We start from the raw sequence: 25,727 nt of genomic DNA, 5'->3' as shown, positions 1-25,727 counted from the left end.
TTTGTATGTCGGGAGTTCATGAAAATGTTTTTTTTTTTATGTTAAATCATTTAAAAAGAAAAAGAGCAACAACAACAACAAACAGTATTCATAGACATTAACAAAAAAACGAAAAAAGTGTGTCTCTGTTTCTATTTTTTTTCTGCTTACTATAAAGGTAGATATATCAGACATTTCAAGCAAAAGAAAAGTATTAACGATGATAACCGTGGATATAAAAAAACCAAAAACCAGAAAATACAAAATAAAACATCTATTAGAAACGTTCATTTTTGTGCATATCGACATGGGTACAGTCTAAAGAAGAAGAAAAATACAGTAGGCTTGTGAAAGGAAAAAGGTTTAAATAAATGACAAAAATGTTAAAAAAACTTCCAAGTGAAACAACTTTTACTAGTCTTTCTCCATGTTGTTCGCGTGCTGCTGCACTATAAGAGTAAAGAAGATGTTTTACTGAATGTAACGCGCTAAAAATTTTTTATGAAAATCCGACCGAACTGTATCATTAATAAATCTAATACAATAAATTTTTTTAAAGAGACACAATTTGTTTTTGTTTAAAACCTTTTTTCGATTTTGGGGATATTTTTGGCTTGATTACGAAAAACGACATCATCGTCCCAACGCCTTTTCAAAGTGGAATCCTGATGGAGCATTAGAGGATTGGAATGAAGGATTCTCAAATGTTCTTTTGAAGACGACTCTTTTAACTCTGTTTCTTTCTACCAAAAATTTGAACACGTAAATTTTTTTTTATTAACGTGACACACTTGTTTTAATTCTTCCATTTGACGTTCTTCTTTAATTTTCTCAAGCTCTCGCATCAGTTCCGCTTCATCATCATCATCATCATCAGTTTCATCATCATCACCTTCCTCGTTTTCTTCTTGGTACAGCGAATGATATGTCTGGGGAAAACTAGTTCCACGCATAACTTGAGTCGTTCAACAGTTTTACTAGCCCTTCGCTTCTCAAAATTACCTTGCATTCGTTAGGTTTTCTCCACCAGTATCGTCTTCGTCTTGAGGAAAAGGATTTTCTTCCACATCTAAATGGAAGAGTTAAAGTACATTTTTTCAAACTTTGACATGTTTGATAATGGACGAACCGTCCAATAAAATATTGACGTGTGGTTTAGGCAACTTTGCTACGGGAAAGCGTCGACTTGACGAGTCTTTGAGAGCTTCAACAGGTTGAATAATCCTCTTTTCTCTAACGCCAAAGTAGCAGTATAGATAAAATACATTTTCAATACATCATCTATAAGAATGTAGGGTATTCTGACCTATGAATTTTCTCATAATGTTCCTGTTCTTTTTTATGTAAGACTTCTTTTAAAGATTCACGTGATGGTTCTTCTTTGGCTTGAGTGTGTTCACTATACATAGGAAGAGGTCTTGCTTGGCGGAACTTCAAAGTGGTGTGACTCGCCAGGTCACGACTTGAAACCTTAGTAGATGGAGCGACAAGGTAGTTACCTCCTACAAACCATCCAGTGTATTTAAAGAGAAAAAAGAAAACACAACAACCTTGATTATCCCCTCCTAACGCTTGGTAAAATGTTGGCCTATGAGCAGTTGTCATTGTGTTCCTATGAAATGAATTGCAATTTTATTTTATTTTTGTAATTAGATTTTCAATTTTAAAAACCAACGGGGACTTTAAATTTTATAATTGGACCTGATAACGAGCAATAAGATTCTGCGTTGTATTGAAGAAAAAGTTCTTTTGAAATTGTTTGACAGATCTTTTTTTTTAAATAAATTTTCTAAAACCAAGCAAGTTGAAATGGAATCAAAAAAATCCATACTTCATTTAGAAAAAAAAACGTTAAATCATAAAAAAAGACGTGTTCAAGAAAATGTCAATGTCGTCCATCCTCATAAAAAGGTGCATTTCAAAAAGGATGTGGCCATTAAAGAATTAAAAAATGAAGATGACAATTTAGAAGACATTAAAGAGACTACGAATTCAGAATCCAACACATGTAACGATCTTTCTGTTCATGAACGCATCCGACTGTTAAATATACCTTCCACAACGGCATCTAGTGCTAATGTACAATTTATGTCTCTAGAAGATGGTCAATTATTAGCGAACGCTTCGAAAAATTTGTCTAGTATAACTTCAGGTATTATTTTAATTTGTTGCAGTTTGAATGTGTTTAAATTATTTCAACGGAAACGATGCTCCAAAAGCAGAACCTTCAACGATAAATGAAGAATCTGTGAATAACATTGAAGCTTTAGAAAGATGCTTGAAGACAATCAGCTATTCAATAGATTCTAATGTGAAACGTGTTCCGTGGATTGATCATTTAAGTCTTACTTTAAATCGTTATGTTGTTGAAGAAGGTGACCCAGTTCTTCCTGAGGAAGACCAAAAAAGAGAAAGTGTTTTGTAAGATTAAAACATTTTTTTTTGTTAAAAAGAAATATTTTGTTTTTGATTTTCAGTCAAAATATGACCGAAATGGGTGTTAAAGAATCTTTAAAAAGATTGTTTCTTTTAAAATTACCATTTAGTCGCCCGAATGATTTTTTTGCTGAAATGTTGAAAAGTGATCAACAAATGCAAAAGGTGTTGTTTTTTTTTTTTTTTAACTTCTAATAATTTTGAGTGTTTAGGTGCAATCAAACTTGCTTGTACAGCAAGAAAAAATAAAAGCTGTCGAGAAGCGAAAAAAGAAACAGATGGACAAAAAATTAGTTAAAAAACAACCAAAAAGTCAATTGAAGAAGCAAGAAGAAAAAAGGAAAAATTTAAAGCAACTTGAAGCATGGAAACAATCCAAATATAAAACTCCTCTTTAGAAGAAAATATTGGAATTTTTTCTTATTTTATTTTTCTTTTGTTACCTTTATCTTCCTCTCTTTCTTCTGTCTTCTTTCAGTTCCAATTCAACGCGCTGTTATACCGTCCGGTGTGCTATATTTTTCAGTTCCGAATAACATACATTTTTGCCACATGTTTGATAGAGAAATAACTAATATTTTATATAAGGTAAAAAGCCATTTGAAAAAAATATTAAAAAATCGCAAAGGTTTAAGCCTTCCGAAAAAAATTTGTGGGAAATTCTATCTGTGAAAATTATATTTTTAAATAAATATTGCAAAGTCACATTTGTTTTGACATGAAATAAAAAATGTGAAGAAATTGATTTATTCAGAAATATATTTTTAAAAATTTTAATTCTTTCTTAATAATTACAGTTCATTTCTAAGGATTACAATCTTTTTCATCTAGTCATGACCTACTTGTAATTAACCTACAAGAACGTCATGTTAGGTCACTAATAGAGAACGCAAAAATTGTTGTTTCTATATGTTTTTCTGAAAAAATAGTAAACTTGTTCTCTAGATGTTTCCTCTTATTAATTTTGTGTTTTCAAAATAAAAATTGAAAACTTTTTTTTGTATTTTCCACGTTCAAGAAATTAACGAATATATCATGATTAATGAAGCAGAAATTGCTAACGCGAGAAAAAAACGGATTGTTGAATCGAGAATTTTTCGTGATGTGAAAAAACCTAAAAGGTTTAAAATCAATTGTTCTCTTAAAGAAACTAATTTAAAAGAAACACTTGTCGCTCCAATTATTCAATTGAACGCCGAATTAGGAACCTTTTTAAATAAGTGGCCTACTTTAATAAATGAACAAAAGGTTCAAAAATTTTTTTTAGAGAGTCTAAACATTATCTGCTTTAAGTTCGAGACATTGAAGCAAATAGTTAATTGCCTAATACGTGATTCCTCTTCCTTTTCCTGTGCAGTTCACTTGAAAACGCTTGAAAAACGGTTTCTTCGCTTACTGGGTCTTTTTTTTTCCCCCCTTATTCATTTTTTACTAAAGGCTTACAGGAAAAGCGGTAACACAAATTGGGTACTATTGTTATTAAAAAGTCTTAATCTAAAGAATTTGGATAGAAATTACAAAACCACAACTCACTTTATTGTACTGAATGCATTTTTTTGGACATGGGTGCCATCTCTTCGGTTAAGTTTTTGCAAGAAAATTGTACCTATAAAAGAAAAACAAATTCAATGCCGTACTTATTCTCCATTCTCTTCAAAACATTCAGTAGCGCGTGTACCAGTTAAAACCTCTTTAATCAATGGGCCTTTTTTTTTCAAAAAGAAAAAATTGTTTCCTTGTGGTAACAATTTTTGTTCGCCTAAACAAAAAGCTGAGTATCTACAAAGGATACCTCAAAACGTGGGCCCCACGATACATACAATGCTTCATCAAAATAACCTTTCAATATTCATGAAATATGGTCTTTTTAAAAATAAAACAGTGTTAGAAATTGGGTGCCATACAGGACAAACAGCTTTTGGAATTGCAATGCATTGTGAACCTTGCCATATTGTTGGTCAAGATATTGATGTTCAATTGATTGAGTACTGTTTACAACAAGTACGTGATTGGAAGTACCATTGCTACTACCAGCTTCAACAAAAAAGAAACAATGCTCCAGTTAAGTGTGAGTCAACCACAGGAGCAAAAAACGTATCACGATGTATTCCTTTACTCTCCATGCAAGATTTATTAGAGGATAAAACGGTTTGCAACACCAGTTTTCCTTTTAATATAAGCTTTTTAACGGAAGATGTTGTGAAACAATTGAACGATCGACAAGAAACTTATGACACAATTTTAGCCTTTTCTGTAACTAAATGGCTTCACCTTCAAAATGGAGATACAGTGCTTAAAAAAACGTTTCAAAATATTGTAAAACGCTTACATTCAGGTATTATTTTAAGAGTGCGGTTTTTAAATTGTGATACTGTTATTGTAGGAGGTTTTTTTGTTCTACAACCACAGTCCTGGGAATCGTATAAACGGAATTACTCAGGAATTCCCCAATATAAAAGTCAACGTCACCAAATTTATTTCAAACCTCATCATTTTGATACATATCTTCAAAAGGAACTACATCTCACAAGGGTGGCGATTTGGCAAGATGACACCAATAGGTCATGTATTCAAACATACTTTCTATATCAGAAAAACCACGAGTAAACAAGTCTGTGTGTTTTCTGGTTATGTTTCGCTAAGTAAGCCACTTTGGACTTTTCAAACGACACACCACCAAAAAATCGTCATCACTCGAACTTTTACATCACGTCGGACCTCAACGGAAAGTCTTCATCACGCGACACTTCCCTGTATGGTGTCTGATAAAAAGACACGTGTGTTGGACCTTTTCGAATGCGCATATTTATAGAATGACAATTAAAAAAAAGTGACTATGTCAGTTTTTTTTTCTCGAAACCTCCGCGTCACTTTTTCTGTAAAAATAATTGAACTCGAAAATTTTTTTTTTATTTGTGTCAATTACTACATCGTTCAGATGTTGGAGTATGCATCGATATAAAGTAGTTGTACAGTCGTTGCGAACACGCACAAATCCATTCAACTGAACAAGTGAGCCTCTAGAGTTAATTTTACTTTAAAAATGTTATCATTCACTGGTTTGGGGCTCGTGACTTGGAGAAAAGAAGTGTTTTGGATTGAGTTTATCACGACGTCAAGTGGTGAACTGTACCGGTGCTTATCGATTCAATTCAATAGATAAAGTGCTGAAACGTTCATGATTAAGCCTTTTTGTTTGTTTTTTTTAAGTAAAAATGGATCTGCGGGTTAAGAGAAGATACAATTAACAATATGCGTTTTCTCTTGTTACGCTCTCGCAATTGTCTAGACAAAAAGAAAAGAAAAAAGAATTTTTTTTATTGCAATTGAAAATATGACTGCATTATAAACTTCTTTGTGCCTATAGCAATGTTGCTTAGTTTTTCTAGCTTCAGCTTCATTTGTAGTCAGTTTTTTGTAAACATGGGCTCAGTCATGGTAACACAACACTCAATCATCATCACATTAAAACCAATGGTAGAATATCATGCCGACGTCTCTTTATAAGAGTGAACCACACTGAGCATAAAACAATTTATTGGGCCTGATGAATAGAGAATCCACTTGTGCAAGAGAAAAAAAGGAGGTGATTATGCAAAGCTTGTTTATCCTGTTTTCTTTTTTATTTTAGTACGACGAGTGAAGATTTTCCGACCTTCACGTAGCTGCATGATTAGCCACCGCGTTTTTTCGCTCGTCAACGTTTCGTCGAGCGAAGCACGAGAGTGACGAAACGTGTCGCTTTCAACTAATTCCTATAAAAAAACATGCAATAAAACATGATCATTTGACAACAGCGAAAGACTGTTACAGGGTGCGTCGAAGAAGTTTGCGAAGAAATAACGAGGGCTTGAATAGTCGTCGTTTCCTGTGTTGGACAAAGTTCATTGGAATGTGGAGATGTGTGAGTTTTCTTATCACAAGCGGACTGGGCTTCAAAAGGCACAGATGATTGACGATCTTCTTCTTCTTCAAGAACACGTTGGCGTTGAGCTACGCGTTCTTCGTTTAACGCGCTCAGATGTTTGCTAGATTCATGGCTCAATAAAAGTTCCACGTCATTGATCAAAGTCTTGAGCATGGTAGTATTAGTCATTGTCAATGTTGAAGACTCCTGACTTTCATTCAGTGGAGGTGTCTCGTGATGAATGTTTTTTTTTGTATTTAACCTTTTAATAGTTTTTTCATACATATCGAAGACCTTATAGGGATAACAGAAAAAGACACGTAAAAAAAAAGACAATAAAGCTAAAAAGTGGACAAAAACCTACGTACTTTGTTAGAAAATTCTTTTGCTAAGTTCACCGGCTGATCTTGTAAGAAAAAGTGTTTTTCTAAAGTGGAAAGGGTTTTGCGAGCCCATTCATGCTCACGAGTTGCTCTTTCGTACCATTGGGTATCATCGACTTTGTGCTCTTCAATTAAAACCAATTGCTTTAATAATTCCTGTAATGTTGCGTCTAAAAAAATCCTTAGCTGGTAATAATCAAGAAAACATTAATAAAATTTTTTACCGGATGTTTCTCTCTTAGATACTTCATTTAACGCCAACTGGTCACGTAAAGTGTTAAATAATCGTTCCCGTGACCTATGTAAGGTCGTATTAACGCAAGGTAACAGTTTGACGACATCTTGAACATCACCAAAAGCTTGTGGTAATCGTGGCAAAAGAAACAACTGAGGATACATCACATCAGTCGCCACTTTTTTAAGAGATGGATTGTCTTGTATAACGGTTGCTGCGTTTCTTGTTTTTTTATTCATGTCGCAATTTTGTAAAGGAGGCCAATGGAGATCCTGTAAGGTTAAATGTAAATGCCTTTCAAGCAGTTCACGAGCTTCATTTCCAGTAATGGATAGCATATGTACCAACTTGATGCGTTGCTCTATAGCGTACATATTTTGTAAAACGGAAAACATTGGTAATGAACGAGAAGTTTTCATCCAAATAAAGTAATCAGTAAGATTATCAAGCATTAATAAGGTCGCTCGAGATACCCTTAGAAAAAAAAAAAGGTTTTTTCTTCGATAAGAAAAAAAAATAACGGAAATCTTACTGAAGAATGGCTATCGCTGCTGATACTAATAGGAAAGGTTTTTCAGGGTTTGAAAAAAGATGATCCCATAATGTCTGTAAAGAACATTTTGGTAAAACTTCTGAAAGCCAACTACGGATTAAAGGCCATAAAATTCGGCACCCAAAATGGACATGAACACTTATAAGATCAAAACTATTTCCTGTTGTAACCGACTCACAATCTATTGTACTGATTTGTGAATCATAAGTATTTAAATAATGCAAAGAATCTTCTGTTAAAAAATGAAAACGGAGAACTAAATAACACCAAAGTTGCTTGTCTTCTGAAAAAAAGCTATGAGATGCTAAAACCATTAAACCTAACGGTGGGGTATTAGGAAGAGGATGGGCGAACCATGCCCAATAACATAATGATTCATTCATAGGCGTCTCCGGTAGATCACACGGAAAATCTTTTTCTAAACCTAAAGGAGTTGTTGGTGAACAGCTAGTTGACACATCCTTTTGTGCAATGTGAGAAGGTTGCGTGTTTTGATTTTTTGTTTGAGCAATTATACCCATTCCATTAAAATTCAAACAACCCATGTATGACCACCAAATGAGCATTGTTACAAGAATCTAAAGTACAATCAAGAAACTCTTTTTTTCATAAACCCAAAAAAGTAAAAAACAAAAAATTATCACCTCAAACGAAATCAAGGGCTTCGTAGGAAACAATGATACCACAGCGAACACTAGTTGAGCCATCCAGTCAACCTAAAATATAAAAACCGTGAAATAGAAAGAAAAAAAAATGTAATGTATAACGAATTTTTTGAATGTCACGGGTACAATTAAATAGAAGCCCAAAATAATTTTTGCATAACACTTAATTATAAAAAAAAAAACCTTAAGTTTTAAAAAAATCTTAAAAACGTTAAAACACTAAGATTTATTTAAAAAAAAAATATTTGTATGTTTTTGTTACAAAGATAATGGGACACATTTTCGAGCTATCGGAAAAAACAATGAAATGGATGGTAACGTGTGTGAATTACAAGATTACCTGTTTGATGAAGGGTGACCAATAGGCTAAACACCCTAACATTTTTTTTAAGCGCCGTAAAACAAGAGGATCTTTAAGAGGAATCATGGTTTCTAAATTTTGATAAAACGGGTGAACTCCACCATCTTGTTTCATAATGTCCAATAAACAATTGAAAAGATTTTGATTCATAGGTAGTTCTAAACATTTTCTCCATAAAGTTTCTCTTTCACAATCAGGATATCGGTATGGATACTGAAATAAATATCGTTTTCTAAACAAGCAACACACTCAAATGTTCTTCTTATATTCATTCTTATAATAAAAATTACCTTAGGCAAACACGGCACGTTTGTTTATGTTGATCGTTAAGGTTTTTTTTATCATGTTCAGTATTTGAATCGATTAATTTGGTTATGAATAAAATAGATTCAGGAATAGGCAACGTTTGTTTTTGCGACGTTATTTCGTAGGATACAATTGTTTCTAATTTTTTTTCAATGAAACACTCTAATTTTTTTTTTTTCTGTTGTTTGTTTTCTTTTACTAAAACATTACAATTTGTAACCAATTCATTTGTTGAAGCATTGCGCTGAAGTTTTTTTAACGTAACAATGTCGGCAGGTATTGAAACTTCCTTGTCATTAATTGGTAGGAAAGATACTTCAGAATGCTGACACGCGTTTTTCTCTTCTTGTAAAGAGGTTAAAGAAGAAATGTTGGAAATACTACTAAAACTTTGGTCGGATAATGTTAAAGCGGATTTTGATAGTGTATCACTTTCGCTAACAGTATTTTTTCCATCCATCTCTTGACAAGGAGAAGAAATCTTTTTTAATGTGCCTCTCGGACAATTATTGTAGACTGAGCCTTCATCAACAGGCAATAGACTCATTGAATTCCGATTATTAAAAGGTATCTGAATTTAAATAGATATCAATATCAATTATTGTAAAGTATCATTGCCCCTACATGTTTCTTTTCTTTGAAAGGAGAGTCACTTGAGTACAATTTCAAAAACAATTGAAAATCAATAATTTGAACGACTCCGTTTGAAAAACTTAATACAACAGTACTACATATGGGACATGATGTTACGAAACAATGGTATGATCAAAAAGAGAAAGAAAATATCCTACGTTGAGTCTGACGTGATATTAAAGTATGATAAAAGAGGTGTAATAAAACATGAATTCTTTTCTAACGGTGGGGGAAATGTAACAGAGATATTTAAAATTTTTAAAACAAGATCCAGCTCCACTAAAGACCGTATCTAAAAAGCTGTTTTTTTCATAAGAGATAACCTAATGATCTCTTACTTCTACTTGACCTATGTCGTTCAAAATACATACATAACCTAAAGTTGCTGCAGGCTTGAATTGAGAGGAAATGTCTAAAAAAGGTATTTGTGGAGAAGGATAAAAAAGAAGCTATACATACGTTTTTGATTGAACAAGGATGTTTGAAAACATTTCAGTTGAAGGGGAGTGCGAGGTAAGAGGACAAGTTTTAGAAGAGTGTCAGGTGAGGATGAATTCAAGCAAAACCAACGTATCAGAAATCCAAAAAATGATTGTGTTTTGTGATATTGACGTTGCAGTAAACGACCACATATTAAAACTGGACACTGTGTTTGTTCAAACACTGTTGAAGAGTGATGCGTTGATTCTAAACTATACAGTTAATTTGATACCATAAGAAAATCATGTTTTGAAGCAAAAAACAAATAAACAGAAGATAATAATTTTACATGGTTAATTGAACTGTGACATGAGACGCGTTCAGAGTGTCATTTAACAATTCTAAAAGGGAATCTTTCCAGTCAGACTCCTTTAGCGTTGCTAGCGTTGAAAAATTGTCTTCTTTGTTCCAAATCTTAAAAAAAAGTCGAAAGTTGTTTTTTTTAATGAATTGCTTTTAACATACCACCACTTTGTTATTTTGCAAAATTGCCCCTATTAATAAAGGACAATTCTTTCGAACATCAAAACAATTATTTTTTGGATATGTGTCGTTAGATGAGAAAGGCCATGGGATTGTGACCTTTTGAATACATACTGGGGCTACAAGAGAAGGGTATAATTTTTCTGACGCTGGGAGCTTGAAAACGGGGGACCAATCTTCAGCGTTCCATACAACGACAACATCTCTACTTCCGCTTACATAATAACTAAAACAAATTGTATACATTTACACATTAACGCATTGTTCAATAGAAAAAACCTACATAGACTGTTGAGAACAAGTCTCCCACGGCTCCCAGTTATTTAAAGAAAATAATGCATGAATAACACATTTATGATTTTGTGTTATGTTGACAATACGAGTTTTGTCTTGTAATTCTGCTATATGAGGCCAAAAACCACAGTTTATAAAAGTAGGGAGACACAAAAAAAAAATAAAAAAAAAAAAATCAATGCTTACAGTAAATTTGGTAAATAATAATAAATGTATGTAAAGCAACCAAAAGAAAAAATCCATTGTTCTCTTTAAAAAAATGTTAAAGATTATATTTCCATTCTAGTTTTCTAGTGTCCTACTTTGAATAAAACAAAGATGATTGACAGGGGAAGTGCGAGAAATTCTTTGAATATCGTTGCGTTTAGTATTTCTTGTTTGTTTCAAATTTGTTTTTATTTTGTACAGTTGGGTATCCCGGAAAACATCATAACGAACGTATCTAATAAATCAAAGAATTTCGTTGATTAATTTTCTTTCTTTTTGATACTTACACAACTTTTTGAAAAAAAAAAATCAGTAACACTCTTCCATGTTTATCTCCAAGAGCTAATGTTTGCTGATGAGGGCCGAATTGCAGGCTTGTGACACACACAAGAACTTGTCCTGGATATTCTGCGTAATTGGCAAATTCAATTACAGAATTTTCAGAAACTAAAATAGAAATTCATTCATAACATTAATATGAACATAAAAGATTTGTTATGTATATTAGAAAGATGGGGAACAACATACATTTGGGGTTTGGAATTAAAATTCCTGCATCCGTGAGTCGAGGAGACATCTGTGACTGACAAAACTCCGTTACGGGTAACGTGTACAAGGATTGCTTCAAAGTAAAAGATAATTTTTACATTGACTCATAATGTGAAATTTTTAAAAATATAGCGTTGCATGTATTTATTAAAACGCGATTTTAGTTTTAACAAGAAATCTATTACAAACAGAGTGCTCTTTTCAACAGAAGAAGAAAACGATAAATCATTTTATCTCCCGACTCTCAAACAAAACGTTTTAATAAATAATAATACAAAATTACAGTCGAAATATTCAAAAAAAAAAAAAAAAAAAGTTTTAACACTTTTGTTAAAAAAAAACAATAATGTGCTGTACAATCGTTCAAAAATGATTTTTTTTCTAATACGTTCAAACGTGTATACTACATTTAGTAATCAACGTCATCTTGTTTATGGTCTCTTATATAATAAGCATCAGGCGAAAATGTTGGATGGTATTTGACTAAACAATGTTTCACTGTAATTCATTCTTTTTGCGTTTTTTGTCAAAGCTGTTATCGTTGGTTTCCCTTAAAACACACGACGTTCCATTTTTAAAACATGTTCTATCAATAAAATATTCACAAATAGGGACAACTTAATTCAACTCACTTAAACAGGACATCTGCATAATTAAACAAATTTTGTTTTAATGATACAATGAGAAATTGAGAACGTCCGAATTGTGATTTGATCATATGACCTTTATTTTTGAAAAAGTACAAAATTTTGCGTTAAAGTTATTTTTTAATAAAAAAAGATTGAACTGTGTACCTATTCTTTGAGTATGACTAATGTCGAGTGCGGCATCAATTTCATCTAAGATATAGAAAGGGGCTGGCTAAAAAAAAATAATGTCATGGATATGCATTGATTGAAAATAGCTTCTAATGAATGGCACTCATGTATTGTACCTTATATTTAAGAAGACCTAAAATCAATGATAAGGCTAGTAGGGATTTTTGGCCCCCCGAAAGTTCTCCTAAAAATTTCTTGGTAACTCCCGTCAGCATAACCTTAAAATAGTTTAAAACAAATCATTTAATTAACATAAGATATCAACATGAAAAAATGTGTCACACTTTTTAAAGCGACTGTACTTATGATTCAACTTGTTATATTTACCTGCATCTCTAAACCATCTTCTATCTTGTTAGTCGACGTCAAGCATAATTGAGCATTACAGTTGGGTAGAAGATTTGAAAAGATTTCCGAAAAAGACTCGTTGACTTGCTTCCAACATGTTTCTAACACTTCACGTTTTTTAATATCTAATTCTTCAATAAATTGCTCTAATTTCTTTTTATCTCGTATCAATTGATTTTTTTTTTCTTTCAATTCCTACAAAACAAAATCTCATTCGTTATATGAAAATGAGGGGAATATCAATGAGAAATACTTGAAATTCTTTTTCAGAAGTTTCTAACAAAGCAATCACATTTTTGTTATGTTTGCGTTGAGTATCGTAGGAATCACGTAATAATTGTAATTTTTCTAATTTTTCTAAATAAAAAAAAGAAATCTTATTTAATGCAATTTAAAAAAATTTTTTTTTTTTTTTTAAATTAACCTGCTAAATGAAACGGTTCACTTTGATCGTTAAGTTTCGTGGCCTCTGTTGCGACCCATCCTTTTTCTCGTAACATTACAGACCGTTTCTGTTGAGAGAAAAAAAAAGAAAGAGTGGTAAAATTCATGTTTTTTTATTACCTTAGCCAAATCGCTCCATAATTTTTTATTCTGTGCTAAACTATGGGATATCTAAAAAATAGAAACAAGAAAAGACAAAGACTGTGTGTCAAAAGTTCTTTTGTGAAAAGAAGAAAAACAAACCTTGGTACTTTTTGTTTCCGTTTCTTCAATGAATATCTCCAGTTCTTGTTTTGATTCATGAAAACGTTGCCCCGCTTCCTCATCAAGCCCTATAGCTTTTTTAATTTTCTCAATTTCCTTTATTAAAAGAGTATGACTTGTGACCTTTAAAAAATTAAATCAATGCATTTTTTTTGGCTTTATGTATTAGCTCGACGTGACCCAAAAACTTTGTCAATCAAGTTTTACCGAATCGTTAAACGTTGTGGACAAGGTATTTTGTAACTGGATAAGTTTAGGTAAATCAACATTTTTTTTTTGAGAAATCATTTCTTTGGCGCATTTAATATTTTCTTGAAGAACAGTTAAGTGCCGATGACTCTCACTGTTTTTCTACAAAAGCAAGGCATTTGTGAGAATTTTGAACCGATATCAGTCAATCAGAATACATCTTTCAATTGTCGTAAGGTTTCTTTGAATTGTTTTTCTTTTTTTTTTAAAGTCTCCATTTCATGTTGGCATGTTGCCATCTGATTTGTCCAAAACCAGGTAAATTGTGACGATAAATCAGTGTCATGAGTGTTACTTACGTAAGCTTCCCGTGTTTCATCAGAGCCTTGTAAAATGTTTTGTTCCTCCCTTAATTTGGGTAAAATATTTTCCGTAAGCTTTGGAATTTCTTGAGTGCGAAGATTTTCTAATTTTTTGACAATGTTTTCTCGCTCCAATAAATGATTCTCTAAAGATTTTTGAGTATCTAGAGAGTTTTGTTCCAGTAAACGTATCTAACAAAATTATAAATTACATAAAAGTAAGACTTTCACTTTGTATTTTTTTTTTTTACATTTAAATTGTCGTATTGCAATTGAAGTTTTTGTAATTTGGTTGCATTTTCACTATCTTGATCACGCATCTTTTTTAATGCTTCATACTTTTTTTTTTCCATTCTAAAGATAGGAAAACATTTGAAGAACACACACAAAAACGTTTTATTGACCTAAAGTTTTCACTGGCTAACAAGCGCTCGTTTTGTGCTGCACGCAGTTTTTCCAATTGACTCAAAAGGCCATTAAAACCGGAAGATGAACCACCACTTATAGAACCCGCAGGATTATAATGATCACCATCCTTTGTTATCGTTACCAATTGTAAAGATGCGTCATTTGTCACCTACATTTCATCGAATATTTGCGAAGAGTCAAGTAACAGCAACTGACTTTATGAGCAATTTCAGGAAGAGCGCATAATAAGGTTTGACGAAATACAAAACAAAGTGCCTTATTATACTCTGGGGATGCACAGCTAGCATAAAGGAATGAGCCAATCCGCAAGTGACAAAGAGAGGAGAAGAAAAAAAAAATACCTTAAAACATCACAAGGACGTACTAAATCAAGCGAATCAGAAGGCAACATTGCTACACGTTTCGCTTTTTGAACCACCTAACTTGCATCAATAGAAAAAAGCTTAAGCATGAATTCAATAGCACTAAAAAAGAGTGTTTACGTGATCGGAAATTTCTTGCGCTTGAATGCGATTCAAAGGAATACAAGTGATTCGACGAATATTTTTATATTTGTCAAGTAAACGTTTTGCTGTGTCATCATTATCCACGACGATATTGAGTAAACGGCTTTTACCGGCTTCCTAAAAAAAATGCAGTAACAAAAAATGGTTTTTACAAAAATTTAAAGAAAGAGTTTGAAAGGACTTGATTTGCGTGTTCAATTCATCAAAAAATATAGAAAAAATCTTCTTTTCTTTGAATGGAAAGAAAAAAAAAAAATTCCATTGAGGAAAGTGATCAAGGCAATATGTGAAAGTGATTTGGAGAAAAAAAGTCACCTCTAAAGCTAAAATATAAGATGAAAACTCTTCTTTGACGTGAAAAAGCTCTGCTGCCACTCCCTTAATCTAATCATGAGTTTAATTAAAAATTAAAAAAACAGCGTAACAAGGCATTACCCCTTCATTCGCCGCTTGAGGGTTTTCCTCGTGAATGCGAGTTATATGAAATAAACCTCGCTTCAAATTAGAAATAGTATCATCAAGTTCATTAAGGGCCAATTGTAAATTGGGAAGAGTCGACTATTTTTTGTTTGATTAAAAAATACAAGTTTTTTTGTTTTCTTAAATAAAATGCACTTGAAAGCAAATACCTGAGCCAATTTAAGATCATCTAACGTCTGATCTTGATGTTTTAAACAATGTTTTAAATCATCAATTTGTTTTTGGACGTTCACAATATCTGTCTGAATATCGGCACCTACCTAAAAAGTAATTTTTTTTGTTATTGAAATGATAATTTTTTCTTCAAGTATTTTACATGTTCTTGATGAGCGCGGGCGTTAGATTTTCGTAGTAATAAAATTTCTTCATCACGTTTTCTGAATTAACAAAAATATTAAGAAAACTGGGAATGGCCAATTTTCTACTTTAAAAAAATTTCAAGGGTTTTTGTTTCAGCTTGTAAGGATTTTAAACGTATTTCGGCATCCACTATTTTGTCCCGAACGGTACTCCGATGCGACGTAACAGTTTGCAATTCTTTTGATGCGTTAAATGACACGCACCCAGTGCGTGCTTCTTCTATAGTGGCTCGCAAATCGTCCATTTTCTCATTAAGTTTATCTAAAGCTTCCACCTTTTCTTTTTCAGTACTGAAATCTTTTTCAGTCAGCTGTAAAATCATTTTGGCTTCGATTTCGTCTTTTTGCCAAGTTTCTTGCAATTCTTCAATTTGCTTTTCTAACTGAGCCTAAAAAAAGACTGCATCTCTTTAATAAGATCATCAAGCTAATTCTACTTTATCATTTTCAATTTCTTTCAGTTCCACAGAAAGCGTTATCATATTCTACAATTAAAAAAGAAACAAGCAATAAAGCGTAACGTCTTTATTTTGTTAACAAGTTTACACGAGACGCTTTTTTTTCTTCATCAATTAATTCCTGCAGGGTTTTTTTATCTCCAGTTTGTTTCTAAAAAAATAATAGAAACAAATTGATTTTAAAAAAGAAAAGTGACGACATTAAATATACGTACTTCGGATTCATGTGTAAGCGATTCTTGTAAGGTTTCAAGCTGCTTTTTGGAAAAATTAATATCGTGTTGATGTTTCTTTAAAGATGCCTCGTCTTTATCTAAGAAAAAAAGAAAAGGACGTGTGTTGTTCAAAAAAGCACGGCTTGCAATGAATTCAACTGTACCACATAACATTTCAACTTGTTGAATATCTTGTAAAAGCCTAAGACACACAAAAACTTTTTTTTGGGGTTATTTCACAATGGTTTGGTAACCTAAAATATTCATGTAAAACACATTGCTTTTCTAAACGAGAAATATCTTCAGCTATCCGTAATCCTTTAGCATATTCTTCCCTGAAAAAATCATATACAGCAATTGATTCTGATTCATTAAAAAAAAAACATTACTGTTTTTTTCGAAGATTCATAATAGCAGGTTCAATTTCTTCGCTCACAAGCTTATTAATTTCTTCGAGCTATAATAAAAACATTAAAAATTCCATCTCAACTGTAACTTATTCGTGGAAAAACCTTGGACTCTTTTATAGAAATTCTTCTAGTTGATTCACTCCGTTTTAATTCATAAAGTCTTGTTCCAGCACATTCTTCAATAAGTCCAAGAATTTCAGGAGGCTTCATATTTATGACTTTAGTAATGCGACCCTATTCAGTATTTCAAAAAAAGTGAGCATGAAATTGAAGAAAAATATTTTAATCTTCTTTTCTATTGACAAATTCAACGTTACCTGAGCTACCAAAAAGTGAGGATGATTCACATTAAGCTGAACCGATTGAAACATTGCTTGAATATCTGTCATACGAACATTATGACCATTTAATAGAAACCTTTCACGCCCTCCTATAGCAATCTGCACACACAAACAAACAGTCATTTGCTAGTATTGTTCCGGAGCCAAAACTGACTTGTCTTGTAACAGTTATTTTTTCCATATGGCTCATATCCACTGGTGACGTTAGCCGATCATTATTTCGAAAGATTAATGTCACCTTGAAATAGTTTTATTTTTATTACAATTCAAAAACATTCACATACGCTTGCTTTAGAAACTCCCACTTGGCCTTGTTTGTAAATTAACTGTTCTATCTTTGACACCCGCATCTACAATTCACGACACATGAAACATCTTTTAAGTTTTATCTGTGTTTCATGTCGAAACATTTTCACGTGTGATCAATATACGTATTCAAAAGAACATTTGATGGTATGTATTTACCTGAGTTAAAGATTTTATTCCCATAACAAAACATATACCGTCTAAAATATTAGATTTTCCAGTGCCATTTGCTCCACTAATCGCATTAAATTTTGGATGAAATCCAGAAATCACTGTGCGATTAGCATAACTTTTAAAACCATCTAATATAACTTCTTCTAAATACATAATACTTATCGCACTGTATTTTTTTTATGATAAAAACAATGTAGAACTATAGTACATAGTGTTACTTTCTTAATTTTATTCCTCAGACAACCTTTCGCTCTTAACACAATTGTTTAAAGAAAAAATATCAGCATGTCTCAGTTATTTCATCAGGGCTATTTTAGGTTGGTTCAGATTTTTTTTAATGACATGATATTAATCAAAATTATTAAACTTGCTAGTTTTTTTTAATAGTTCACAAAACTTGTCTTCCTAAAAGTTTTTTTTACAAGGTTCACCCATATGTGTGATTTATTTTAGAATTTGGTAGTTTCGTTTGTGAAAGTGTAAATGTGAATATTGATCGCATCATTTAATTTAACCGACTAGTCCTGAGCCCAACTGAGCCAAGAATTTTAATTAAGTCTTCGCCTATTGTCAAGGAATAAGGCAAAATTATCTCAAGGTTAAACTATGGCATCTCAAAGTGAAGAATCAGCTGAGGAAAGGTTTTATTTTTTTTTTAAATAATTGCATGATAACATGTTTTCACTTTATAGTCTCGATATATGTGAAGGCTTAGTACCTCTCTCCGAGAAACGCACTACAAGCGTAGTAAATTCGGATGGAGTCAAGGTTTCTAAAGAAAAAATAGTTGGGAAGTTTAGAGCATGCATCCGTTGCCATTTAGTGGCTTCGGAACGTCAGGTAAGCTGCCATTACAAGAGCATTATCTTGAATTTTAATGTTTTGTAGTTTACTGAGCATGGATGTCCGAATTGCCCTTTTTACAACATTCATCAAAAGAAATCAGCACTTTTGGATTACACAACAAGCAAATATTCAGGGTCAGTTTTCTTTACAAAATGCATTCCTTTTTCATAACAAGTACCTTTTTTCGTAGTTTACTAGCTGTTATGCAACCAAAAATAAGTTGGGCGGCAGACTTTAACCGTCTAAGTAGGCGATTGAAACGAAAAAAAAATGTTTTCTTTTATTTAACTGTATGTGTGTGTGTGTATGTTAAGATAAATACATTCCAGGATGTTATGCTATAGAAGTGTACGGGGATTTACCAGAAACTGCGACGGATCTTTTACCTTAATTTTTAGAAAAACAATAACACTTTTCTGTTGTGTCTTTTATCCTTTCAACACAAAATGAATTCGAGCGTATATGCAGAAACTGTTATGTGATAATTATTATTTTTTTTTTTTTGTCTCGCGACATCTTCTGTACAAACTTATACAGACATGTAAAAAAAAATTTATTTAAATTTAAAATGACATCATTGGTTCAAAGTCGTTCAACATCTAAACCGATCATTGCAACACCATCTACAAAATCATTAAAAGAAATCACAACACCAGGAATAGAAACACCTTTACCATTTGATGCGACTCCGAAAAGAAATCGTTTAAGTGTGAAACAAAACACAAATTCAATTGTTATTCAAACGCCACAAGAAGATTTTTTAAATGAGTCGGATACCTATCATGGGATTGTATGTTCTATAGGAATGCCTTGACTGTATTTTGTTTTTTTTCAAGGACAAGTTACAAGCGTTGGGTATCAATGCAGCGGATATCTCAAAACTAAAATCGTCTGGTTTTTGCACTGTCTTAAGGTAGAAATCGAATTTAATGTTTTTTTGTTGTTGTTAATGTACATGAAAGCATTATTCAAGCGACGAAAAAGGAGTTGTGTCAAATTAAAGGAATTTCTGAAGCAAAGGTTGAAAAAATTTTTGAGGCTGCTTGTAAAATTGAAACTGTAAGTACTCAATATTAAATTCAACTTGAAATTTTTATTTTGGTGTATAAAGAGTACTAATTTCATGACAGGATCCCAATTGTTACATAAAAGAACCGCTGTATTGCACATTACGACAGGTTAATTTTACTATTCAACAAAAAGGCAGAATTCACGATAATGAGTGAAATGTGTAACCTTATAAAACACGGAAATAATGCCGTGTGCATTTAATTTTCAGGGAGTAGTCAATTAGATGAGATAATTGGTGGTGGAATCGAAACTATGTCGATTACTGAAATTTTTGGAGAAAATCGGACTGGTAAAACTCAAATATGTCATACAGTTTGCGTTACAGGTACTAAGAGATAGTTGTGGAAATTAAACTCATTGAACAATGCGTTTTTTCTTAAGGACAACTTCCACAGAGTATTAATGGAGGGAACGGTAAAATATGTTTCATTGATACGGAAGGTACTTTTCGGCCCGAGAAAATTGGGAAAGTTGCTGAACGTTATGGTTTATCAGCTGAAGCGTAAGACATTATAAAACGTTCTTTTGAAAATGAAATGACTTCAATTGTACGTTGATAGTATTTTAGAAAATATAATTTATGCGCGTGCCTACACGCATGAGCATCTCAATCAGTTATTAAGTATGGCGGCCGCTAAAGTAAGTCATTGTTATGTAAAGAAAGAGAACATGAACATCAACATTTTCTGATTTCCAGATGATCGAAGATCATTTTAGTGTTCTCATTGTCGATTCAATAATGAATCTTTTTCGAGTAGATTTTTCGGTACGTCGCACAATTTAATTTGTTTTTCATACATGGTTTTCAATTTCATGTCAAACTGTTTAGGGTAGGGGAGAATTGGCAGAGCGACAACAAGTTTTGAACAGAACTTTAAGCCGGTAAACAAACCTTTTATTTGTCTGTTGTTAAACAATGAAACGAGCAGACTTATTAAGATAGCTGAACAATTTAATATTGCCATTATTTACACCAACCACGTCATGTCTGATCCTGGGGGGGGCTTGACATTTGTAGCTAATTTAAGTAAACCTATTGGAGGTAAGTTTGAAGAAACAGTAAACGATTTGTTTGTTTTTGTTTTGTTTGCGTAAATTCTTTTGTGTGTAGGGCACGTTCTAGGGCATGCTTCAACAACCCGCCTATCATTGCGGAAAGGTAAAGGCAACCAACGGATTTGTAAAGTGTACGATTCTCCTAATTGTCCTGAAGCGGAGTGCGTGTTTGAATTAAGCGGTCAGTAATGTCGTTTTGAGGAAGAAACATAGTTGTTTGCATTGCTGTATTTCTTTTTTTTTTCTTAGATGGCGGCATTACAGATACTGTTGAATAAAACTTTTCCAGAGAGATTTTCGATTTCTGGACATGAATGAAAACGTTCTGCGTACTGCGCACTAGTTGAAACGGCATTCGTACAAAAGAAGCTGATCAAAGTCTTTTAAAATTTGACTTTCATGTATCTTTTTTTCTGTTTTACATAAATTAAATTAACTTTTTGGGGTATTTTAACGCAACTCAATGTTCTACACTTTTCTCTTTTTTTTTAATACACTCTTTTTTTTAATACACGCTTTTTATCAACACCGTTGCTTTCTATACGGTAACCCTGATAACAGAAGACATTAGTTTTTTTTATGACCAATGTTGGTGGTATTCTTTCCAATTGTTACAAGTTAGTGGGTCAGGAAAAATTGTAAACAAAGAAAACCAAACAAAGGTGCAATCAAAATACATTTAATACTATTGGCTGATTCTAACCAAAAATTCATGTTCAACGAGATAACCAATTTCACAACTTGCGACGCATAATAGGACCCTCAATGGTGGTTATTTAAACCGAATAAAAGACATCTTGGGACCGTTGACGTCCGTTTGTTGTGTTTCATTCAAGTCGAGTCCGTGAGGGCAAGTTTTTAAAAAGGTATCCCCTTCAACCTTATTGCCTAAGTGAAGTTGTTGCGCTGCGTGTGTTCAGGCGCTTGTGGCGATAAAAGAAAAAATTAAAAGTAATATCTGAAGCGAAACGGTTGTGTCCTTGTTCTTTTGAGTGACCAAAGTTGGGCAATCTGAGTTGGGATGATACAGATTTCATCTCATGTATTGAAGAGCTCAGGTAAACAAACAGCTTGTGAAATTAGAAAACCTTGTTTAACCGATTAAAATTTGCTGTAATTGTTTATTGTCAAAGTGTCTATTTTGAAAATGTACTATCGCGTTGGTTGAAAAGTTGGTGATCAGTTTGAATCCTCAAGTATACGTGTCAATCTAGATGAAAAGAAAGGAGCACGATCAAAAGTGTATTCCTAATTTTTCCATTGTAACCAGGAAGCATTCTAAAGATTTGAACACGCTTTCAAGGATGAGAAATATCGCGATTTTAAGATCTTCCAAATGAGGGAATAACGGTAGTTTTGAGGATGTTAAATTTACGCCGTAGGCTAAAACAAAACCAGAATGAAAATTGTGCTCGCTCTGGAAACAGAGAAAAAGAAAGGGAAATCAAGAAAAATCTATAGTAGGGCGGGTTAACAAGCGTAGCTAACAGTTCATCAATAGTTCAACAATAGGTATGAATGTCTTCTTTTTTTTTCAATGATTTGACATATGTGTACGTACAACGAGTATTTCTTTTTGGCTGGTTAAAACAAGGGCTTTTTATTTAAGATACGTCAATGCGTAAGGCACCTTTTCAGGAGCGTGCAGTGTTTTACTAATATTGCTGTTTCGTGTATGAGAGGTCAATTTATAACAGTATGTAGCATTTTAGTTTTTTTTAGAGAAAAAATCAACAAAAGAAAGGTTTGATGTGATCTGTGTCAGCTGACTGGAGACTCTGTGCGCTGAAAAAGTAATCAAAAAAAGTTGTTTTCTTGAGTGATGCGATACATTTCAATGAAAGTGCCGAATATGCGTTTGAGCAATGTCAAAAATTTTCTTTTAAACTAATTAAAAAAAAAAAAACTATGATAGTTTGAAAAAAAAAAAATGTTTATTATAAATTGTTTATGAGGAATGCGTGCAAGAAGAAATAAATAAAAAAAAAAAACATAATATTTATTTTGATCGTTACAAAGAATACTTTTTTCATGCTTTAGAAAACTATTGCTGTTTACTTTTAGGAAAACGGCGCTGACTAATGTGAACGAAAGAATTACCTTGTTATAGAAAAAAAAATTAAAAAAAAAATAAGTTTGTTTTTTTGGGCATGACACATATAGTTTAAGTGTTTTTATCTGTAAGAACTTTGGAGATTTTATTTTCCATAAAGGAAAACAAAAGGATTTTATCTTTCAGCAGAAAAAAATTTTTAATAAACAGTAGGGAAGCAAAAAAATGGTGCATAAATTGTTTAACAATTGTTTTAATTTCAAATAAAATTATTAATAATTGTTGTTTCACAAGTATTTAAAAGCTGCCACTACCGTAAATACTTCAAACTGATTAGGCAAGTAGGTGGGCTGTCGAAGTTTGCAGTCCTTTCAGACACAATGTGTCATACGTTGTTATCGTAGACGCTCATTTCTTTAGCAAAAAAGCGGTCTAAATCTATGACGACTTTGGCACAGAAACAGCAAGTTCTTGTTATTCATAATGTTCTGGCAAGTGCTACATTTGAATGCAATAATAAAATCGATTTAGACAAAAGTAGTACAGTTTTGGGGAATTCTTATTATAATCCAGAAGAATTTCCTGCATTAAGGTAAATTTCAAAAATAAAAACCACTCTGAATATTTGATTGTGTTCGACAAGAATTGACGTTCGCGGAAAAAGCGGGTCCATTTACACTCTTTCTCTTTTTGAATCAGGAAAGATTCAAGTCAGTGGCTTTAGTGTCATTTTTTAAAAGTTCAAAAGTCAAAATTATACAGTCAACAGGTGGATGTCGAACATATGAAGTGAAAACAGCTATGATTAAAATTTCTAAAAGATTAGCGGCCAAATTAAATTATAAAATTAATTTAAAAAATTTTGAGGTAGATTCATTTTTTTGTTAATCGCTGTATCATTTTATGAGTTTTTAGATCCAAAATGTTCTAGCCGTTTACGATAATTGCTATCCAATAAATTTGGTGAAATTTGTGTCTGATTTTAACGGAATTGTTGACTACGAGCCGGATCGATTCCCTGGTAAAACGTTTTCTATTTTTTTTAAACGCATTCCTAGTTTTTTTTAAGCTTCACTTGTTTTTTAATTGTGTATATGTAAAGCTGCACGTGTTCGTATCGTTGTACCGCCTTTGGAAAGTGCTTTAAATAATTCCAATAGCCAAGCGGAGCTTGATCATTTAAAAGTGACTCAAGAAAAAAAAAAAAAAAATGTTTCCGTTAAACTTCGCAGATTATTGATGGGAGAATTAGAATCAGAAAAACACTGTTTAGAATCACTTTCAACCGAGGGGGCAGTTGGAAGTTATATGATAACAAGCGGAGCTAAGCGAGCTTACACTCCGCATACATTAAAAGAAGCCAAAATCAATAAGGAGGAGTCTGTTACAGCCAATGTTTTCTCTACAGGAAAAATAACGTTCACTGGTGCAAAGTAAGACAGTTAGTTTTCTTTTGAAATGTGGAACCTTTAGTTTACAATCATTTTCATAAAGAAAAAACGTTAAAAAGGATTGTTAAGAAGAAGCGTTTTTTCTTAACCAAATGATCAAAGACGCATGGATGTGTTGCTGTTTTTCTGTTACACAAACTGTGACTTGATGTGTAATTTTTGTCTAGATCCATTCGCAGTCTTAATTATGTCGTAGAGATACTAAAACCTTTTGTGGATTCTTATTCGTTTCATTCATCATCGCTAGTAAGGAAACATATGGGAATAAAAGTGTTGTGTGTGTTTGTAAAAGCTTATGATTGTATATTTTTCTACGTCTGGTCGTATAGAAAACAACAAATACATTATCTTTGCAAACTCTGAATTCTATCAATGATCCTGATGTGTTAACAGGAATCCAAGTAAGAAAACTAACATAAATCAGTTTTTCATCTTGTCTTTAAACTAAATGTGTGGTACTTTTTTTTTCTTTAGCTTTTCCATGAAGCAGAAAACACTTCACCAAACAATACTTCCGACAATGTATTACAAGAACGAATTCAAGCTCTTCAAAAACAGCAATCGTCTTTAGAGCATTTTAACTCGACGTCGTGTTTTCAAATGCCTACACCCTCTCATGCCGACTTGTTGCTGTTTAAAACAGGATTTTAAATAAATTTTTTTTATTTGCGTTTTTTATGTCTCTCCTCTTCATTCCAAAAAAATAACCCGTTCCTTTTTCTCTTTAAATTAGTTTAGAACGACTATCTAAGCTTTTCGATAAGTTCCTTTCTTATAATTTTTACGGATTCAACGTTACTAGCTGTCAAATATCTTTAAATAATTTACAGAGATATATTTTCTTCTGTTGAACTTGAAAAAAAATGTTTTTTATTACTACTAATTTTTCTTCAAGAAAACTTTTCTTTAATCAAAACGACTTTTTAAGAGTATCTTTTCACTTTTAAAAAGCCATCTAAGCGTGTTTTTTCGTATGGAATAAGTCATGACACAAGTATTTAATTTGTTAAAGAAATTCCTATTTTGAAAATTATTTACAATAAGGAACAGTTTACTTGTCAGCATCGTCTCCATTAACAAGGTTCAAATAGCGTAATTCATAATTATTACGATTAGTGGCAACAACACGCAAAAAGTCACGCACTTGTTGCTTTTTCAAATAACGTTTCGCAAGATACTATTAAGGAAAACAGGCATGATTCGCTACTGTATTAAAATGCTTAAGGAGTTGTCATACCTTAATATAACGTTTTGAGAAAGGTGTTTCCGCCACGACGCTGATTTTTGAGCGATCCCGCAAAATTTCAACTTTAGATCCTAAATTGTTGGTTTTGCCGTCGACTTTAATTCGATCATGAAAATATTTCTCCTAAAAAAAAAAATAATTGAAGTAGAAAAGAAATTAACACAAGTCGTGTTACCATATCATGCGGATCTAAAATGTTATCTTCCACCGCTTTGCTGCAATCTAACATAAATTTAACCGTTTGTTTCTTTGTGATTATTTTATTCATTGTGTCTGTCATGACGCAAAAGAAACTATCAAACAGGTTTTTTCTTGTTATGTTTCGCAAAGCGTGTGACACTGTCGTTTGTTTTCTTCCTTTGAGCGGCCATATCTGTTTTTCTGAAAGAAAAAGTTCTGTTACACGTCCCTTGGGACACGGTGCAGTTTT

The 25,727-nt window shown here is 32.5% G+C and overlaps 8 protein-coding genes across 13 annotated transcripts; 4 read left to right on the top strand and 4 right to left on the bottom strand.

Moving 5' to 3' along the window:
- Nucleotides 1-118: 118 nt before the first annotated feature.
- LOC128883638 (protein CWC15 homolog) lies at nt 119-1,686 on the bottom strand. Its single transcript, XM_054136212.1, has 7 exons — nt 1,530-1,686; nt 1,286-1,481; nt 1,109-1,212; nt 982-1,048; nt 771-918; nt 565-722; nt 119-514 (listed from the first exon to the last, which is right to left on the bottom strand). Exons 1-7 carry the CDS (start codon nt 1,582-1,584, stop codon nt 451-453), a joined length of 792 nt encoding a protein of 263 aa, XP_053992187.1. The 5' UTR covers nt 1,585-1,686; the 3' UTR covers nt 119-450.
- Nucleotides 1,687-1,788: 102 nt separating this feature from the next.
- Nucleotides 1,789-5,335, top strand: LOC128883635 (uncharacterized). Of its 2 annotated transcripts, none has more exons than XM_054136208.1 (4): nt 1,789-2,131; nt 2,202-2,400; nt 2,457-2,580; nt 2,628-5,335. In XM_054136208.1, exons 1-4 carry the CDS (start codon nt 1,789-1,791, stop codon nt 2,811-2,813), a joined length of 852 nt encoding a protein of 283 aa, XP_053992183.1. In that variant the 3' UTR covers nt 2,814-5,335. The 2 variants fall into 2 exon arrangements, with proteins under 2 accessions (XP_053992183.1, XP_053992182.1); XM_054136207.1 differs by having other exon boundaries at nt 2,199-2,400.
- LOC128883631 (uncharacterized) lies at nt 3,451-5,335 on the top strand. The gene is made up of 2 exons (XM_054136196.1): nt 3,451-4,750; nt 4,799-5,335. Exons 1-2 carry the CDS (start codon nt 3,451-3,453, stop codon nt 5,020-5,022), a joined length of 1,524 nt encoding a protein of 507 aa, XP_053992171.1. The 3' UTR covers nt 5,023-5,335.
- Nucleotides 5,336-5,441: 106 nt separating this feature from the next.
- Nucleotides 5,442-11,565, bottom strand: LOC128883623 (uncharacterized). 4 transcript variants are annotated; one of them, XM_054136172.1, is made up of 20 exons: nt 11,451-11,565; nt 11,210-11,369; nt 11,018-11,157; nt 10,902-10,964; nt 10,705-10,822; nt 10,536-10,647; nt 10,404-10,451; nt 10,228-10,352; nt 9,918-10,150; nt 9,797-9,870; nt 9,617-9,750; nt 9,450-9,552; nt 8,810-9,396; nt 8,499-8,751; nt 8,138-8,209; nt 7,473-8,071; nt 6,930-7,414; nt 6,691-6,875; nt 6,227-6,616; nt 5,442-6,170 (listed from the first exon to the last, which is right to left on the bottom strand). In XM_054136172.1, the coding sequence occupies exons 1-20, from the start codon at nt 11,497-11,499 to the stop codon at nt 6,021-6,023; spliced, it is 4,080 nt and encodes a 1,359-aa protein (XP_053992147.1). In that variant the 5' UTR covers nt 11,500-11,565; the 3' UTR covers nt 5,442-6,020. The 4 variants fall into 4 exon arrangements, 3 of the variants coding, with proteins under 3 accessions (XP_053992147.1, XP_053992145.1, XP_053992146.1); XM_054136170.1 differs by having other exon boundaries at nt 10,404-10,647; XM_054136171.1 differs by having other exon boundaries at nt 9,629-9,750; nt 10,404-10,647.
- A 351-nt stretch (nt 11,566-11,916) lies between these two features.
- LOC128883624 (structural maintenance of chromosomes protein 2-like) lies at nt 11,917-17,828 on the bottom strand. The gene is made up of 33 exons (XM_054136173.1): nt 17,560-17,828; nt 17,379-17,444; nt 17,249-17,332; nt 17,071-17,193; nt 16,856-16,987; nt 16,733-16,800; nt 16,598-16,678; nt 16,508-16,545; nt 16,344-16,441; nt 16,217-16,279; nt 16,108-16,155; nt 15,737-16,059; nt 15,628-15,688; nt 15,461-15,571; nt 15,267-15,389; nt 15,147-15,215; nt 14,808-14,948; nt 14,667-14,743; nt 14,521-14,605; nt 14,301-14,473; nt 14,148-14,250; nt 13,894-14,088; nt 13,753-13,833; nt 13,553-13,696; nt 13,325-13,468; nt 13,202-13,252; nt 13,062-13,149; nt 12,891-12,994; nt 12,617-12,832; nt 12,406-12,507; nt 12,266-12,332; nt 12,104-12,194; nt 11,917-12,057 (listed from the first exon to the last, which is right to left on the bottom strand). Exons 1-33 carry the CDS (start codon nt 17,725-17,727, stop codon nt 11,967-11,969), a joined length of 3,609 nt encoding a protein of 1,202 aa, XP_053992148.1. The 5' UTR covers nt 17,728-17,828; the 3' UTR covers nt 11,917-11,966.
- Nucleotides 17,829-17,937: 109 nt separating this feature from the next.
- Nucleotides 17,938-21,028, top strand: LOC128883658 (uncharacterized). Its single transcript, XM_054136250.1, has 16 exons — nt 17,938-18,215; nt 18,267-18,414; nt 18,463-18,554; nt 18,611-18,666; nt 18,735-19,210; nt 19,257-19,333; nt 19,383-19,479; nt 19,532-19,598; nt 19,700-19,816; nt 19,873-19,993; nt 20,052-20,130; nt 20,189-20,257; nt 20,321-20,373; nt 20,421-20,533; nt 20,603-20,728; nt 20,797-21,028. Exons 5-16 carry the CDS (start codon nt 18,989-18,991, stop codon nt 20,823-20,825), a joined length of 1,170 nt encoding a protein of 389 aa, XP_053992225.1. The 5' UTR covers nt 17,938-18,215; nt 18,267-18,414; nt 18,463-18,554; nt 18,611-18,666; nt 18,735-18,988; the 3' UTR covers nt 20,826-21,028.
- A 119-nt stretch (nt 21,029-21,147) lies between these two features.
- Nucleotides 21,148-24,808, top strand: LOC128883659 (uncharacterized). 2 transcript variants are annotated; one of them, XM_054136251.1, is made up of 10 exons: nt 21,148-21,413; nt 21,468-22,941; nt 23,005-23,192; nt 23,244-23,310; nt 23,363-23,467; nt 23,516-23,621; nt 23,703-24,033; nt 24,219-24,297; nt 24,381-24,452; nt 24,526-24,808. In XM_054136251.1, exons 3-10 carry the CDS (start codon nt 23,041-23,043, stop codon nt 24,700-24,702), a joined length of 1,089 nt encoding a protein of 362 aa, XP_053992226.1. In that variant the 5' UTR covers nt 21,148-21,413; nt 21,468-22,941; nt 23,005-23,040; the 3' UTR covers nt 24,703-24,808. The 2 variants fall into 2 exon arrangements, with proteins under 2 accessions (XP_053992226.1, XP_053992227.1); XM_054136252.1 differs by having other exon boundaries at nt 21,468-22,945.
- LOC128883665 (60S ribosomal protein L22 2-like) lies at nt 24,809-25,678 on the bottom strand. The gene is made up of 3 exons (XM_054136260.1): nt 25,473-25,678; nt 25,289-25,420; nt 24,809-25,228 (listed from the first exon to the last, which is right to left on the bottom strand). The coding sequence occupies exons 1-3, from the start codon at nt 25,575-25,577 to the stop codon at nt 25,103-25,105; spliced, it is 363 nt and encodes a 120-aa protein (XP_053992235.1). The 5' UTR covers nt 25,578-25,678; the 3' UTR covers nt 24,809-25,102.
- Between the last annotated feature and the right edge of the window lie 49 nt (nt 25,679-25,727).

This window comes from Hylaeus volcanicus, unplaced genomic scaffold (assembly GCF_026283585.1).
Source record: "Hylaeus volcanicus isolate JK05 unplaced genomic scaffold, UHH_iyHylVolc1.0_haploid 12237, whole genome shotgun sequence".
Taxonomy (NCBI): Eukaryota; Metazoa; Arthropoda; class Insecta; order Hymenoptera; family Colletidae; genus Hylaeus; species Hylaeus volcanicus.
This window is presented reverse-complemented; position numbering and strand designations above follow the sequence as displayed.

Bases quoted from the DNA above. Each gene is read 5' to 3' on its own strand.
- LOC128883638 (XM_054136212.1), bottom strand. From the start codon at position 1,584: ATGACAACTGCTCATAGGCCAACATTTTACCAAGCGTTAGGAGGGGAT. The intron at 1,049-1,108 runs GTTCGTCCATTA...TCTTCCATTTAG, and splicing joins CGTCAATATTTTATTGGACG to ATGTGGAAGAAAATCCTTTT. The intron at 919-981 runs GTAATTTTGAGA...GCGTGGAACTAG, and splicing joins GAAAACCTAACGAATGCAAG to TTTTCCCCAGACATATCATT.
- LOC128883635 (XM_054136207.1), top strand. From the start codon at position 1,789: ATGGAATCAAAAAAATCCATACTTCATTTAGAAAAAAAAACGTTAAAT. The intron at 2,401-2,456 runs GTAAGATTAAAA...TTTGATTTTCAG, and splicing joins CAAAAAAGAGAAAGTGTTTT to TCAAAATATGACCGAAATGG. The intron at 2,581-2,627 runs GTGTTGTTTTTT...TTGAGTGTTTAG, and splicing joins GTGATCAACAAATGCAAAAG to GTGCAATCAAACTTGCTTGT.
- LOC128883631 (XM_054136196.1), top strand. From the start codon at position 3,451: ATGATTAATGAAGCAGAAATTGCTAACGCGAGAAAAAAACGGATTGTT. The intron at 4,751-4,798 runs GTATTATTTTAA...CTGTTATTGTAG, and splicing joins TGTAAAACGCTTACATTCAG to GAGGTTTTTTTGTTCTACAA.
- LOC128883623 (XM_054136170.1), bottom strand. From the start codon at position 11,499: ATGTCTCCTCGACTCACGGATGCAGGAATTTTAATTCCAAACCCCAAA. The intron at 11,158-11,209 runs GTAAGTATCAAA...TTGATTTATTAG, and splicing joins TTTTTTTTTCAAAAAGTTGT to ATACGTTCGTTATGATGTTT. The intron at 8,752-8,809 runs GTAATTTTTATT...TTGCTTGTTTAG, and splicing joins ACGTGCCGTGTTTGCCTAAG to AAAACGATATTTATTTCAGT.
- LOC128883624 (XM_054136173.1), bottom strand. From the start codon at position 17,727: ATGTATTTAGAAGAAGTTATATTAGATGGTTTTAAAAGTTATGCTAAT. The intron at 13,150-13,201 runs GTAATAAAAAAA...TTCTCTCAACAG, and splicing joins TATGGAGCGATTTGGCTAAG to AAACGGTCTGTAATGTTACG. The intron at 12,833-12,890 runs GTATTTCTCATT...TTTGTTTTGTAG, and splicing joins CTTCTGAAAAAGAATTTCAA to GAATTGAAAGAAAAAAAAAA.
- LOC128883658 (XM_054136250.1), top strand. From the start codon at position 18,989: ATGACATCATTGGTTCAAAGTCGTTCAACATCTAAACCGATCATTGCA. The intron at 19,817-19,872 runs GTACTAAGAGAT...TTTTTTCTTAAG, and splicing joins TCATACAGTTTGCGTTACAG to GACAACTTCCACAGAGTATT. The intron at 20,374-20,420 runs GTAAACAAACCT...TGAAACGAGCAG, and splicing joins TTGAACAGAACTTTAAGCCG to ACTTATTAAGATAGCTGAAC.
- LOC128883659 (XM_054136251.1), top strand. From the start codon at position 23,041: ATGACGACTTTGGCACAGAAACAGCAAGTTCTTGTTATTCATAATGTT. The intron at 23,193-23,243 runs GTAAATTTCAAA...GTGTTCGACAAG, and splicing joins GAAGAATTTCCTGCATTAAG to AATTGACGTTCGCGGAAAAA. The intron at 23,468-23,515 runs GTAGATTCATTT...ATGAGTTTTTAG, and splicing joins TTAATTTAAAAAATTTTGAG to ATCCAAAATGTTCTAGCCGT.
- LOC128883665 (XM_054136260.1), bottom strand. From the start codon at position 25,577: ATGACAGACACAATGAATAAAATAATCACAAAGAAACAAACGGTTAAA. The intron at 25,421-25,472 runs GTAACACGACTT...TTTTTTTTTTAG, and splicing joins TTTTAGATCCGCATGATATG to GAGAAATATTTTCATGATCG. The intron at 25,229-25,288 runs GTATGACAACTC...TTTCCTTAATAG, and splicing joins TCTCAAAACGTTATATTAAG to TATCTTGCGAAACGTTATTT.